This window comes from Acromyrmex echinatior, chromosome 3, assembly GCF_024713525.1.
Source record: "Acromyrmex echinatior isolate Ae372 chromosome 3, ASM2471352v2, whole genome shotgun sequence".
NCBI classification, from domain to species: domain Eukaryota; kingdom Metazoa; phylum Arthropoda; class Insecta; order Hymenoptera; family Formicidae; genus Acromyrmex; species Acromyrmex echinatior.
In genome coordinates, this window is record NC_141854.1 from 15,276,941 (window position 1) to 15,292,986 (window position 16,046).

Genomic DNA, 16,046 nt, shown 5'->3' on the forward strand with positions numbered 1-16,046 from the left:
TTAAAACACTTTTTCTTAAGAGAGTTAAACGCGAAAAATCGCATATGGGCACAGATGAGACTGAATCCGGATCTATAGATCACGAGACAATCGCACCGCGAACGACACTTGACGCCTCAAATCTATAATAATATATTTAGAACTTCTTTAAAAAAAATGTTTGCAGCTAATAAAAAAAGCAATTTTTTTATATGTGAACTTATATGTATATGCATATAAATATAAGTCATAAGTTATACAATAAGTTATATAAGTTATATAAATTATATAAGTTACATAGTAATTTGTTAATATTATCGGTAAACATTAAAAAAAATTAAATTTATTATGATAATAAACGTTTATTATTTAAATAAAAAAATTGAATAAATAAAGCTAAAATTGGAACTAATTAAAATAAATTATCTATAAATTAATACATAATACATTAGTAAAAATTTCGAATACGAAATGCTAATATAATACGTAGTGCACGCGTAATATATAAATGTTAGATTTATAGTTATTTTATTCGACTAATTGCCGGAAAAAGAATTTAATTAGAGAATGCTTTTGTGATGTCCAAATGTGTACAAAGTAATTTAATAAATTATCGTTGAATGACAATGCTTTATATAATAAATAAGGTTTTGATATCATTACTTATTGTACTATAACAATAATAATGTATCACTTTGTAAAATAGAAAAAATCAGACGGTTTTGAGTTATTATGTATTATACTGGAATTTTTGATAATTATCTGGCTGACGAGCGCGTACACGCTCCGTAAACTGGAATTGTATCTGTCATGATACTCTTTTTTGGAGGAGGGAAGAAAAATATATTCTCATTGGATTGACTCGATGCGCGACTCCCAGGCGAGAAGACTCGTCGTTGATTCGTTACAAAGGAATCCCCGAGCTACTTGAACGTATACACGTCCCATAAAAATGTGCGTGGCATTTTATATCGAGCGAGACCGTTCCCACGACACCCCGTGCGCCACTCCGATGGGAATATTTTATAGGGGTGAATTTGTACGTACGAGCGCAGATACATGCGTGTGCATGCATATGTGTATCTTACACATGCATATGTCTCGTGAGGCTGGTTCTAACGGTAATCAACGTGCTCGCATTTTCATCGGCAGTATGCTAATCTTAATAATACGTTTTGTTTTAGAGAGAGAGAGAGAGAGAGAGAGAGAGAGATTCCTATGCAACTCTATTAGCCAAATAATTGAACATATCAAAATCTATTCATTTTCTTTAAGAAAAAAGTCATCTCGATTTATTATTAAATAAAGTTAATATTATAATAAATTTACTTGTTAAGTAGTTTTAGAAAAATTCTAGATTTTTAATAAAAATTTATGATTTATTATAGATCTTCAACAATAAATTATATCATAAAATTACCAGCTTCGACTTCAAAATCTTTTCAATTCGTTAAGTCTGCAAAAATTGGACAAATGCGAAATTCAGTCAAATTTACTATAGTTCAAACGGCAGATCTTCGAAACTTTGATCAAAAAATGTCTTGAGAATAAATGAGTAGATTTCACTAAATATATAAATACAAAAAATGATCATAAAATTTATATTTACATTACATTAAGATAATTTAATTACAGTATATTCACACACTTTAAGATTGGCAAATTCAATTACTCATAAAAAATTATAATAATTTATTTTACAAAGGAGACTTTTTATATTAAAATAAGCAACTGCATACATCTACAGTATACCAATCGTGAATATCAATGTTATATTAGCAACAATTCAAGGATATGTGTATGTCTTACCGTGCGCGCATGTTACAATATGCAATCGCTCTACAATTGCCTGTCATTCTCCCATATTCAATTGTCAATAGAAATAAAATTTATTTAATACGTATTTATAATCCTTGCATTATTTATTTAAAATTTTGAAGTATGTTAGAAAATACATACTTATAAACCATACCTTTTGATATTAAAAAACTACAATTTTTAAAAACAAACTTAATAACTAAAGATGTGATTAATAAATAAAGATAATTAACTTAAATGACAAATATTACAAAAAACAATAGAATACAAGAGGAAAGTAAAATGATGAAACAAAGAGCGAAAGTATAAGATTAAAGGAATGGATATATACTTTATAGTATTATATATAATAAAACGGAATAGTACTCATTTATTTGTCAGGAAAAGAAATATTAATTACTACATTTATCTTGTATATATATATATATATATATATATATATATATATATATAAATCAATAGAAATGTACACTACTTTGAACTGAAATTGCCAATTTTGTTGATATTATGAAAAATTTACACATAATTAGCTTTATCGCTGTAAAGGTTAAAACGGAGCATTTATATGCATATGTTCCAGGAAAGAATTTTGTAGTGTTATCAAGAATATATACTGATCGCATCATGCATGCTAGAGTCTCAAATTCTTGCAAATCATAAAATATAATACAATTTCAAATAACGCAAAGAACTGTTATGATATATATTCATATTATACTCAATTTCTCTCACTAAAGTTTATTGCATAAAATTAAAAATGTTTAGTTAATAAAAAATAAATTGTTTAAATTTGTAGAAATATGTTACCAAGAAAAGAAATTAAGAATTCTGATGTAAAGAGAGAGAAAATAATTTCTCAAAAAATTCTTTCAATTTGTATCCAATTTTTAAGCAATACTATTTTAAAATTCATAATCAATCTTTTGAAATATTTAGAATTCTTTTATCAATATTTTAATTTAATAGGTGAACAATTTTTTTCAACATGTAAGTTTCCATTTCCAATCAATCTTCATAACATTAGCAAAATAATTATACTTTAGTCCAGAGCCCAGACAACACATATGTCTAAATCAGGAGATGAGACGATAATACAAAAAGATATCTTATTATCATTTGTAAAAAGTTTTATGTCCCTATTTTAGACATGGTGCTGTCTTATAACAGCTTATTATTAGTAATTATAGAATCTACAATAATTGTGTTGTAAATAATAAAAATATTGCAAATAATACTTATTTGATAAAATATCATTAAGCGTAAGATATTTTTATGAGATTTTATATATAATTTATAATATAATTTTTTATGAGAAATTGTATTTTAAAGTTTTTTTCTTAAAATTATATATCCCATTTATTATACAGAAAAAAGAATTTTAACAATTCCAGTTACATATTCATATATGAAAAATATCTAATCATAAAAAAAATAAAATTAGACGGAACATGGATTTGTAGTAATATATCATAAAAATAAATTATAAAATTTTCTTTTAAGTAATACATTTCGTTCATTATTACTATTTTTTACTTTGGCTAATTAGAGTAATTGCATATTGATGTAAGTACTCGCAGTTTGACAAGCTAATTTGCATATCGCAACGATATCTTTTACAAGTTGGAAGTGAATATCTTATATAAACGCGAGTTTTAGGTGGAAAAAAGGAGTGTTATTTCAGAAGTCTTAAGAAGTAATACGCAAAAGTTAGGACAACAATGACAAAAATTACAATTATAAATTGCATCATTGTAGCTGTTTGCGTAAGTTTTTTAATTCTTGAATCTAAAACAGTGTTATTTAGATTGTAAAAATTTAATATTTAACAAGAATTATAAAAACTTAAAAAATTTTATTTAATATCTATTTTATAATTTATAATATTTATATATAAATATATAAAGTAGCATTGTGTGTGTGTGTGCAAGTAAAAGTATTCTTCTGTTTTTCGAATATTTAAAATAATTATGCATTTATTATATATATATATATATTTTACGTATTGATTTTATGAATTTATTCATATAATTATAGATTTTTCAAACAGCAGAGGCAGGACTTCTTAACCCACTAGGTCCTCTATTGAATACTGTTTCAAATACAGTTGAAAACGTAAAAGAATTGGGAAAAGAAGGAATCCAAAATGGAAAGGAAACTTATGATAAAGTAAGATTTAATTTCAATGTGACTAGCTAAATATGGAAATATTATACAAATAAATATTATATGGAAATATTATACAAAAATATTATACAAATCGTATAAATTAGTCAAATTTTAATATTGTTTTATATTTAAAAATAAGCAGTTTTAATTTCAATCTTTATCACAGAGCAAAAATATTATTTCATCAGTTATTTTGTCAAATTAAATTAACAATTCATTACAATATATTATAGTAAACTTATTCTTTACTTAATAATATTTAATACAAGAAAATTTGAGTTTAATATATCTATATTAATTCTAAATGGTTAGTCTATAATACATCAAAAATTAAAAAAGCAAAAATATATAACATGAAAAAATTTAACTGTGATTAATGTTGATTAATGTAGATATTACAAATGAATTCATTAAATAACAATGAAAATACAAAAATAATTGTATGTTCGCTCTCATAATTTTGTAACATATTACATGATTGTAATTAAATTAATAGCAAAAAATTTATATCTCTTCTACAAAAAGTAAATCCATTTAATTATTGGTATTTTAAATACAGTTTTAATTAATTTATATTTTGGATCATTTATTTTAAAATATATACAATATATGTGTAAATATGTATAATATGTTATGTAGAATTATTCTTGCACGGAGAGAATTTTCTTTTAAAATTTACTCTGAAAATATAGTAGAATACAATATTTCAAAGATTTTTTGCACTTCAGTAAAATTGATCAAATTTATTTTATACTTTTGTAGTTTTATTAATGAATGAGAAAGATTTGCATTAAAATTCTTCGAAATACAATGTTGTCCCACGAGTGTCATATTTTCAGAATAAATTCTAAGAAAAAATTCTTTCTGTATATACACATACACGCGCGCGCGCGCGCGCACGCACAAAATTAATTCTCAATTGTATTATTTAAAAAATAAATTTTTTCATGGCAACAGAAAATTTTTAATGGCAATATTTTAAAATTGTATATTGCTAATTTTTGAAATTTCATATAGTTAACAGGACTTGCACCCCAAACAGAACTTTCAACATCTTCACCATGCACTAATGCGGACAATAATATTCAAGAAGCTGTCGACCAAGTAATGCAAATGTTTAATACATGCCTTATGAAAACTAATTCAACTTCTAAAATTAAAGAAATCGATGTAACCGAAAGTCTGCAAAATGTATCAAAAAATATTCAAGATGCTTTAAATTGTATTCACGATTCGAATATAACTGAATGCCTCAATAATGTAAGTATTTCAATTAATTTTAAATATTCTTTTTAATAATTTATAAATATTTCTATAATAATACAAAACTTTTTGGTAATGTTAAAATATACTCTTGCATTCTAATACGTAAAAACGTTTATACAAACTTTGATTAATACATTAAATATATATGTAACCTTTGCTTGTCTTTTCGACAATGTCGTAAAATTTTTACTATTAAATCCACATTTCGCTTAAATACTATTTAATATATTTAAATTATATAAAATTTTCATGTATTTATAGTACATTTATTATTTTCGAAATAACTTCATTAATATTAATTATATTTTTATTAAGAGTTGCAAACATTATTTTGTATATATACACAAATTTTATATATATTTTTTAATTTAGTAATACCGATCAATGCCGATCACTAATTCGGCAATGAAAGTTCAAATGTTGTTCATAAGTGATCAGCATATAACGTGTTAAATTATAATTGTTCAAAACTTTTTAAAAGAATTTTAATATATTTTTTTTTTTAGGTTAAAGGAAACATTTTCGAAATAGTAACAAAAATTAAAGATACGGCACAACAAAGTGTGAGAACAGTAATCCTACACATCAATGATGTAAGAGAGTGTTTGGTAACAGAAATTCATCAATTAACCAACCAGACTATGAGCCAAATCATTCAATACGTGAAACAATGTGTCCAAAGTTTTACTTTTACGCTACCATTTAAATTATAAATTATTTATGGATCAATATAACTCTATTTTTACCTGCATTACAATATATATCAATATATATGTATAGTATATATGTATAGTATATATATGTGTAATATATATTATATATATATATATATCGTAGTATAAAGACATAGATTTATTACATAATATATTATCACTGTGTGTTATATAAAAAGTTGATACTTTTTTCACATTGCACATATTTTTCAAAATATAAAATAATCAATAAATAATAACACTGTTGTGGCTATCTATCTAAATTTAAAAAACTAAATACATTATATAGAGCATCGTAATGTAAATCACAAACAATTATGCAAATAAAATAAATTTTAGATTGATTAAATTTTTTTAATGTTTTATTTTTATAAATCGTTTAAGAGATTATACAGGATGTCCTAGGAGAAAAAATATTAATATTGGTTTGGATAAGAGATTAATATTCCGAGATGATATTATTGATGATATCGGTCATTTTAAGCAAAAATATTCATATAAACTATGTTCCGAACAGAAAAATACGTTTATGTTATTATAAACTTCAAAAAATATTTTACTTGAACAATCAATTATTAGAAAAAGTATCTCTTTTTTAACAATAATTTTGCAACTATATATTCAATCCTGAAAATTATTTGAAATAAAACACATATTCATATACGAAAATTTTTGCTTAAAATGATTGATATTATCAAAATATTAATCTTTTGTTCTAAGACATTTTATATTCTAAGAAAATTTAATAAAGCAGAATTTTAAAAGATATATACAGTTATCAAAAGTAATAATAAAATAAACAATAGATACAATTAATTTTAAAAAACAAAATTTAAACTGCTTATATAAATTAGTAAATGTAAATGTGTAATTAATAAACGGAAAAAAAAGAGTAAAATGAAAGAAGAATATAAAAGTATCTAGAATAAAAAAAAGCGAGAAATGAATGAGAGAATAAGAAAATGAACAAGAAGACATTCAAGATAAAACTATCATGGGTCTGTGAACACTGCGTTTGACACAAAGCAGTGCATGGGTGCGGCACGACAACGGCACAACATATAAAATCGCCATTATAAGAAGTGACGAAGAACCGATCAATGTCACCATTGAATCACAACGTTCATACTGTTTTTGTTAAAAGAAGCTACACAATAATTAGAATTTATAAAAGAAAACATTGTTGTTTTACCGTGTTGTTTTGACCGTGTCAATGTCAATTAGAAATATATCGCGTTTCGACAAAATTTATATTTTACATTAAATTTTCTTTCCTCGCAAGACAATATTAAATAATTTTGCATGTATAAAAAGTAGATATCACAAACGTGGCGATTGCGTGCTGGAGCAAGTGAATCAAACACCACTACTCTCAGTGATTGCGAAACACGATTACTCATCAGTAACTATTAATTATGACATGTTACATACGACAGGAACAAAAATACAAAAAATAAAAAGAGTAATGTAACTATGCATCATAGAAAATAAACTAGAGAAAAGCGTGAAATATTGTAATATTAAAGTAAAAAATGATCTTGAAATCAAGTGTATACGATGTCACATAATTAATGACTAGTGATTGCTTATAGTCATTGTGGAAGAAAGAAAAAGAGATGACACAAGAAATTTTTCATTATTTTAACAGATTTCACCATTTATTATATAGAATATTTCAGGTGTATATATATATATATATATATATATATGTATATATATTTGATGTTATATAAATAAACAAAAATAAAAAAATATTATGTAAACATAAATTCATAGAAGATTTATTAAAAAGTTACAATAAAATAAAATTTTAGTGGTAAAATTTAACGATCTTGAAAATCAAGAGACTGCAGCACAAAAGGTTGTAATTGCATTCATGCTATACATTACAAAAATTATGTTTTATTAAGAAAATAAAAAAATTTTTGTTTCATAATTTTATATTAGTCCATACAATTATTTATCAAAAACAATCTTATTATTGCAGCAATTTTAATTTCTTCTATTTTTGTTATACAAGATGACTCGTATATTTAGAGTTAAACATAGAATGCATATAATATAATAAAAATAAGTATATACCTATTTATTTTTCCAATAAGATTACGTCTCTTAAATTTGACGTTTATATTTTCACAGCAAATATAATTTAATTACATGAATAAACATATTTCAAAATACAAAACAAAGCTCTTTGTTAGAGTTGCAGCAAGTAGTGACAACAAAGCAAAATATGAAGTTCGTCAATCTCTTGTTTGAGTCACTGCACAACGCCTTAGTACAATCAAACCTATTTACATCGCATCATAGGAATGAATGGTTGCCTATAATACAGGGCATACATATACCATGCCTCAATACATAAATAAACATTGCGAATTTATTATATAAAATATTTTATTTATTTTTCAATATATTACTTCTAATAATAAAAAGTTTTTATAAGCTTTTTTCTTTAATTAGATAGCGTAATATTTCAAGAAATAAAAGTATCTTTTCTTTAACTACAAATTTCGATTAAATAAGATTTCTTTAATTTAAGTAATTTAACCAAATAAATAAATATTGTAATTTAGCTGAAACTATTTGATGTCTGCATTAATAATTTTTAAAAAAAAGATGGTTCATTATGATGAGAAAATATTCTCTTAGGCATGCTTATATTCAAAGAGTATGCATTTTTCTTCTTAACAAAAATTGTATTTCAGTATTCTCTTTAAATAAAAGATACTAAAAATTCATATTTTAAAAATTTTAACTAGACATATACATATATCTACGTTGCGATATATATTTGCTTCCTTTACAACTGCTGAGTCAAACATCAAAGAGAAAGACCTGTTATCGAGGTTTCATATTAACGCAAAAATAAGTGCGCAACTGTTTGATAAATATTACAAACTTTCTGAAATAAATTTCATCAATTATATTACACAATTTGTAAAAATATGAAACATGTTCCACATTAAATTAATCTCAAATTTTATATATAATAATGTCCATATGAATATTCTTTTCCACAGAAAAATTAAATATTATTTTTAATTAATAATTTTTTATTTATAATACAGAATACAATACACTCCTATCTTAAAAAATAATATGTCATTTTTTTATTAAATTTTTTCACGAATGATGCACATACTTAAAAAAATATATAAGTTTTCTAGATTCTTTTAGATTCAATCTATTCTTGAAAAATATTTAATTTTGATTCTTTTCACTACTGCAAATCACCTTTATAAATGTTAAAACAAAGCACTATATACATACTGTCTGCACAACAGTTTTACGACATTACCAAGAACAGTCGCGAACAAGAATGAAACCGCAAATCCATGCAAACCACGAGATATGTGTTGCAAAGTCAGCGGAGGTGATAAAACGTAGTCAACTCGTTCGCTCTATGCAAATGTTCTATTAACTCTTGTTGTAATAATATAAAAATAGCAAAATAAACAAATAATGTATATTTTAATTCTTTATTTTGTGTATCTTTGTAGTATAAAAAAGGACGAGACAATAAATAAAATGACTACAGCTTCATTTATTTTTAATAAAGTTACACCTTCAATTTTGAAGTTCGCTAAACTTTTATTTATATCATACTAACCCAGTATTTCTTAAATTTCTATTTATTCAGAGATTTATCTGTCTAAATTTAGTCTCAACAAATCAATAATTAAAATCGATACTTCAGGTAATATAAAAATTGTTAGTTATTATTAAACTATTTACAATATCTAAGAAAAATAAGTCCTCATCAGTCGTAGAAATATAATTACCCCATATAACAAAAATTAAATTAACATATTTTAAGGCTCATCTCAACTTCAATTTTCAATAGTCAGTATAAACGCAACCATATTATATTTAGTCAATTTGTCGAACGATAAAACATAGTAATAATGAGTCATAATTCAACCAATTCGTCAGTTAACAGCGAGAAAGAGCAGTCAATGTGAGTAACTTTCTTTTTCACATTGACTGCCCTTTCTCGCTGTTAACCGACGAACAACAAGTTGACTAAATATAATATGATTGCGTTCGTACTGATTATTAAAAATCGAAGTTGAGATGAACCTTAAAATATGTTTTTGTTATATGGGGTAATTATATTTCTACTAAGGACTAAATATAGTCGAAACGTATCGGTGGTAAAATTATATTGTGAAATAATAAATTTTGCTTTATCACACACACATACACACACACACACACACACACACACATCTAATTATAGCTTGTTTAATTGTTGGGTACTACTTATTAATTTGTTTAAAAGTTATACGAGCGTTAAAGAATTATTTGTAATGTATGTTTTAATATTTATTAATTTTTATAATCAATTGTTTTTTCCTTATTATTAAATCAAATTAGACTATCTATGTGATAACTGTAATTCTTTACACAAAATTTTGTTACAAGTAAAAAAAGTAATTTTTATTATAGCGTTTATTTAAATCAAAGAATAATCGCTAATTTTTGCTATTGATTTTGTAAACTTGATCAGATAACAAAAATATTCAAATAACAAAGTTATAGTCGAATCGACCAGTGCGAATATTATTAAATCAAGTATAGTACATTGAAAAATTGAAAGAAAACAGATAAATCTGTGCACGTGACAGAGTTAGGAAAATACATTCTTATTTGTGGAATAGCTATTCATCACTCTTTTTGTTGGTAGCACATCTGATTCAATACATGTAACAAATTGTATTGATACAAACTACCTTCACATAATGCAGTTTTTTTTTTGGAATAAATATATACGAATAACACGAGACAGTGGCAAAATGTATCACTGGTAAATTGTGAATAAACAAGTAAACAACACTATCGGCATTTCAATTTCAACAAACACAATTTTGTGATACACAATATGGAAAAACCAGAAGCAAACAGATATATCTCATACGAATATTCCAATCTCAGAAGAAAACTGCAGGTCATTTCAAGATAATTCAAATGGTTCCCCGTAACGCAACTTACGGTTTCTGCTCATCTCATTATTATATCTGTCAGGAATTTTGTCATAAATCTCTCTAGAATGTAGTTGACGTGAAATGTGTCATAGATTGTCATCACCAGAGTTTTTGTATTTCACCATCATGCATTATTTATGTGTGCGTCTCTTTAAAAAACTACGGAATAAATTTTAATAAATTACTTAATAAAATTTATAATGTGATAGTAAACGTCAAAATAATAAATGTATCAATAAATGTCGTCAACAATTTAGAGATGCTGAAAGTCAAACGTAGAAGTAAATATCATTGCTAGAAGTAAATAAATATCAGGATATCTTTTGATTTATTTAAGCAATTTTCCTATAATACAGGCATCTTATTCAAAGCAGTCCATTAATATGTGCTAACTTATGATCTATATTCAGAACTGAATGAATTTAAATGAATTTAAGCTATAATATCTACGCACTATTCACGTAGACACAATCCTTGCAAAAAATACTAAGTTGCGCGCAGTTCTTGCTTACCGATTGCGCCCAACAGGTCATTTTAAGAGCAGTCGAATTCGACAGTTATTGTTGTAGGAAAATAAATTCACGCTTGAATGTAATCTTGATTTTTTTATCGTAATTAACATTATTTGCGGTAATGTTCTTTTTATTCGTTCTATTTCACAATTTACCCGTATACATTTTGCCTCCAGCTTTCTTGTATTATTATTCGATTCTTGTATTATTATTAATGTTTATTCATTAAAAGCTATAGTATCAGGTGAAAGTATTTATTTATCAACACAACACAAGCGTATCATTTGGACAAATATATTCAGTGAAATATGTAAGAAACAGTCTCTTTGACTTTTGAGCTCCTTTATAATATTTTTGCCATTTTATAGATTGCAGAAATATATTGCAGGATGCGATAGCAATGGGATTGCTTCATTCCATTAAAGATAGAAAGAAATAATATAGGAAACAGATGAATGATATAGTAATTTTATTTTACTATTAACTCATTTTCTTCATAAGAGCAACAATACGCTAAAAAAATAATTACAGTTTTGTTTTAAATCATATATTTTTCGCACATAAATAGATTCTTTTAAATATTTTATGTATGAAAGTATTATATAAAGTATTATGAAAGTATTATGAAAGTATTATATGCTCAAAAAGAAATATTTCATAAGATATATGAATTTTATATTTTATTCTAGCATTTTAATGTAGCGTAAAATATAAAATATCTCATAAACTATTAACTTTTTAGAATATCTTAATACTTTTATAATCAAATTAAAAAATTAATTGGTATAAAGGAAATATTGAGCTGGAATAAAATTTTGTAACGCCTAAAAAAACTGTTAATTAAAAATAAATTAGAAAATTTTTATCATATTAATTAAAATTCTGATTATTTCAATTAAAATTATAATAGATTCCACCAGAAAATTTTAATTTGTCCATTTTCAACCAGAATTTCAGTTAATGTAATTAAATCTTTTCTAGTGTACAAACTTCAAAATTCAAGCAGCTGTAACTTTGTTACAAATGGACAAAATTTAAATTGAGCAAAAAGATTTTAAAGCTTAAAATCTCTTTTTAAAAAGTCTCTATGTTTTACAAATTTTCGTGTGTTTCATAATTTTTATGTATAGAAAATTGCTGAACAAAGCAATTTTCTTTCCATCATTTTATGGGCCTGTCACGTGTCAAAAAAAATTTACAAAATTTTTTTACTTATTGACGTGAGAGCTTCAAGTCTTCCTTACAAATTGCTTTTTTTAAAATTATCAAAAAATTAATAGTTTACGAGGTATTTGATGTTTCATATCAAAATTACATGGTGTAAAAACTATATAAATTATATATACATACATATATACATATATAAAATATATATTATAAAATATATTCAAGCAATTAGTGAATTTATTATATAATTTACATATGTATACATAGTACACATATATCTAATATCTTTTGTATTGAATTCCTTCCGGTTTCATTCATCTTGATCCTGCAGAGATATACTTGCGCACGTGTATTTCATGAATGCAATTGTATAATGACTTCAACTCAACTTTGAATAAAATCTAAATTTTAGAACATTTAGTGAAATATTTCAGAAATTACTAATATACAGATTAACAAAGCATTAAATTTAATATATAAATAGAACATAAATAGAATATTTAAAAAATACGTAAATACATAAATAAAATATAATATATGTAATAATTAATTCCAATGATTTATTTATTTCTTTTAAAAGCAAGTATAATACTGTTTCGTTACAACAAAATTCTTGTACTTTATATATATATATATATTATATATAATATATATAATATATATTATATATAATATATATAATATATATATATGTATTATATATATAATATATATATTCTATATATATATTATATACATATATATATATATGTGTGTGTGTGTGTGTGATTTTCCAAAAATATTAAGCTATTAGATAAATTCTTTTATTCCAGAATTTTCATCTAATTAATAAAAAAAAAAGCGAATTTAATTTTTCAATAGAAATATAATGCCGAGAAGAATGGAATCATATAAACGCTTACATAAGCAATGCATGTGTTACAATCAGAAATTAAAATTAATTATCCCCTTTTTATTTTTTTATTTTGTGTATCCGGGATAGCGCGTACGCAGATCCCGACTACCAAAAATTATGCGCTCGATATACCCACGTTAGGAGTATTCGCAAGGGTCAGCCTTGCCGTAGTGCAATGGCAAGGCCTCGCCCAGGAGGAACCGCCTTTATGATCACGGTGTCCTCCGCGCCAAGTAAGTTATAGATTAATTTGCTCGGGAATCGGTTTTAATTGTATGCGTGACTGTTTTTTGCATACGAGAAACTGTTTATCAATAAGCGTCCTCTAGCGGTCGCCAAACGATGTATTACCATAGCATACTAGGAAAAACAAAAAATGGCAATAGTTGAATTGATATATTATAAAAGAATTAAAGATCTTTTATAAAAGGGACACGCTTGTTAATTTCCATATGGATTATTTGTATGTAAATAGCTTCCTTATGGAAGCTATTTAAATAAATATAAATAACCTAGAAATATCAGGAGCAATTCTATTCATTCATGTTACATGATAACAAGAATATGATATAATGCATTTTATTTTGGTTCTATTAGATCTAATGTCTTCCTAAATCATCCATACGTTACAGAAAAAGATATATGTCATAAGAAATGTAATTAAATTTCTACACATAAATCTACTAATTTACGATAATTGCTTGAATTAATCAAAGATCTTTCTTTAAAATAAAATTAAAATTATGTTGTTTGATTTATATATAGTAAATACTTTGTGGTCAAATTCTATTTTCATATAAAATTTTCCAATTTTCATAATTATTAAGGAAAATACAGAAAAATATAAACGCACAAAAACTCAAAATTTTGATTTGTTATAGGCATAAGAATGAATTGAATATAAAATTTTTTTATTGACTATTCATATTATGTGTTAACAATAAAAAAATATTTGAAAAGCTATAAAATATTAACATATACTTAAATCTGCAACCTGAAGCTTAATCCATCATCGCGATGTAAATTACATAGTCGTTTTGCAAGTATAACTTGAAAACGAACGAAAATATCGAGATATATATTTTTTTATTAAAAAACATTAAACTTTCTATAAAACTAACTACCGACATCTATATACTATTATTTATTTACATTTTACAGCAACAAAAAAGCATTTTATTTCTATAATTTTTTTGTATTTTTCGTCGTCATTTCGTTAATTTTAATCGAAATCTTTTTATTCAAATTTATTTGGAAACCATCCTAAATACAATCTCATTTAATTCAATTAAATATGTGATAATTATTGCGAAAAGGTTACACCTCACTAGTTGTTTTAATTTTCATATATAATTAAAGTCAATATTGTCCTGAGTTACACGGCAAATTCTTTTACTTTCTAAAATATGATTACTTCAAAGTTTTCTACTTTTCAAACTTAAAAATAGAATATTAAGTATATAATACAGATAAAGAGACTTATAAAAAGATCAAGATCAAATTCATGTAAAACTTCGTATCGCATTGAAAAGTGTATGTATGGAGGTGATGGGTTCTACTCTCTCTTTTCTATGAGGTAAAACTCCATTACCAAAAAATTAGACACATAGATTTGAACCTATGATTGCTTTGACAGGCAACGAGTTCTCCAAGAAATATACTTTTGCCAGTTCGCATTCTTGTGCCAGATCATTTCGGCTGTTTTAATTGCACGAGATAAACAAATAAACTTGGAGAGTTGAAAGCTATGACGCAAGAGGAAACAGAGAAACGATAAACGAAAACGTAACATACTCGATTTACTGTAAATATTTATACCATCAGTTCTTTATACTGATTGTGAAGAGTTTATTTACATCCTACTTCCAGTATAGCTATGTATAGAATAAAGAAGTTTCTCTTTTCCTTTCTTTTGTATTTAGAAAAACTTGCTGTTATTTTAACAAAAAAACCTAATCATTTTTTTCATCAGCATATTGTTGATGGAAAGTAGTAAAAAATATTTTGTACTTGCGTTAAAATTGGTTAAAATTTTGAATTTTTAACATATCAAAGTGTTAATTTAATATAATATAATTATGTTTTTTTTAATGGATGTTTGACATTTCTTAATATTAAAATAATACAATAATATTAAAATAATATTAAAGTAATACATTTTTTATAAGTAAAAAATAATATAAAAATAATGTTTTTTAAAAAAATTTAGAACATAAATTCTAAGATAATGTACGTGTTTGACATATTAAAGTGTTATCTTTACTAAAAGAATATTCTTTCACAATTTGTTGTCAAATCAAAATATTACATTTTTGATGAAAATTTTTACCTTCAGTAGATGTCAATCATTTTATAACGCATTTTTTAACAAAATAAAAACATGATAATATCCTTATATTAATATAAAAAAAAAATTCGAAAACTAAGATCAATATGAAATATAATTGTATAAAAATATTGTTTTTTGATGACTCAAGACGATAAACGTTAGGATCGAGTTCTCTCAAGAAAGCTTCTCGAGTTTCCACATGTTGCTGCGACA

General features: G+C 24.5%; 2 protein-coding genes and 1 non-coding gene across 3 annotated transcripts in view; 1 reads left to right on the plus strand and 2 right to left on the minus strand.

Annotated features, from left to right (window-relative positions):
* numb (NUMB endocytic adaptor protein) overlaps nt 1-16,046 on the minus strand; it is a 65,978-nt gene that overhangs the window by 38,344 nt on the left and 11,588 nt on the right. The gene's annotated exons all lie outside the window — the stretch shown is intronic.
* Nucleotides 3,444-6,291, plus strand: LOC105149435 (uncharacterized). Its single transcript, XM_011061844.2, has 4 exons — nt 3,444-3,560; nt 3,832-3,963; nt 4,981-5,223; nt 5,736-6,291. Exons 1-4 carry the CDS (start codon nt 3,516-3,518, stop codon nt 5,940-5,942), a joined length of 627 nt encoding a protein of 208 aa, XP_011060146.1. The 5' UTR covers nt 3,444-3,515; the 3' UTR covers nt 5,943-6,291.
* Nucleotides 13,582-13,745, minus strand: LOC147910275 (U1 spliceosomal RNA). The gene has a single exon (XR_015544696.1). It is a non-coding gene; the product is annotated as a U1 spliceosomal RNA (small nuclear RNA).

Bases quoted from the DNA above. Each gene is read 5' to 3' on its own strand.
- LOC105149435 (XM_011061844.2), top strand. From the start codon at position 3,516: ATGACAAAAATTACAATTATAAATTGCATCATTGTAGCTGTTTGC. The intron at 3,964-4,980 runs GTAAGATTTAAT...AATTTCATATAG, and splicing joins GAAAGGAAACTTATGATAAA to TTAACAGGACTTGCACCCCA. The intron at 5,224-5,735 runs GTAAGTATTTCA...TTTTTTTTTTAG, and splicing joins TAACTGAATGCCTCAATAAT to GTTAAAGGAAACATTTTCGA.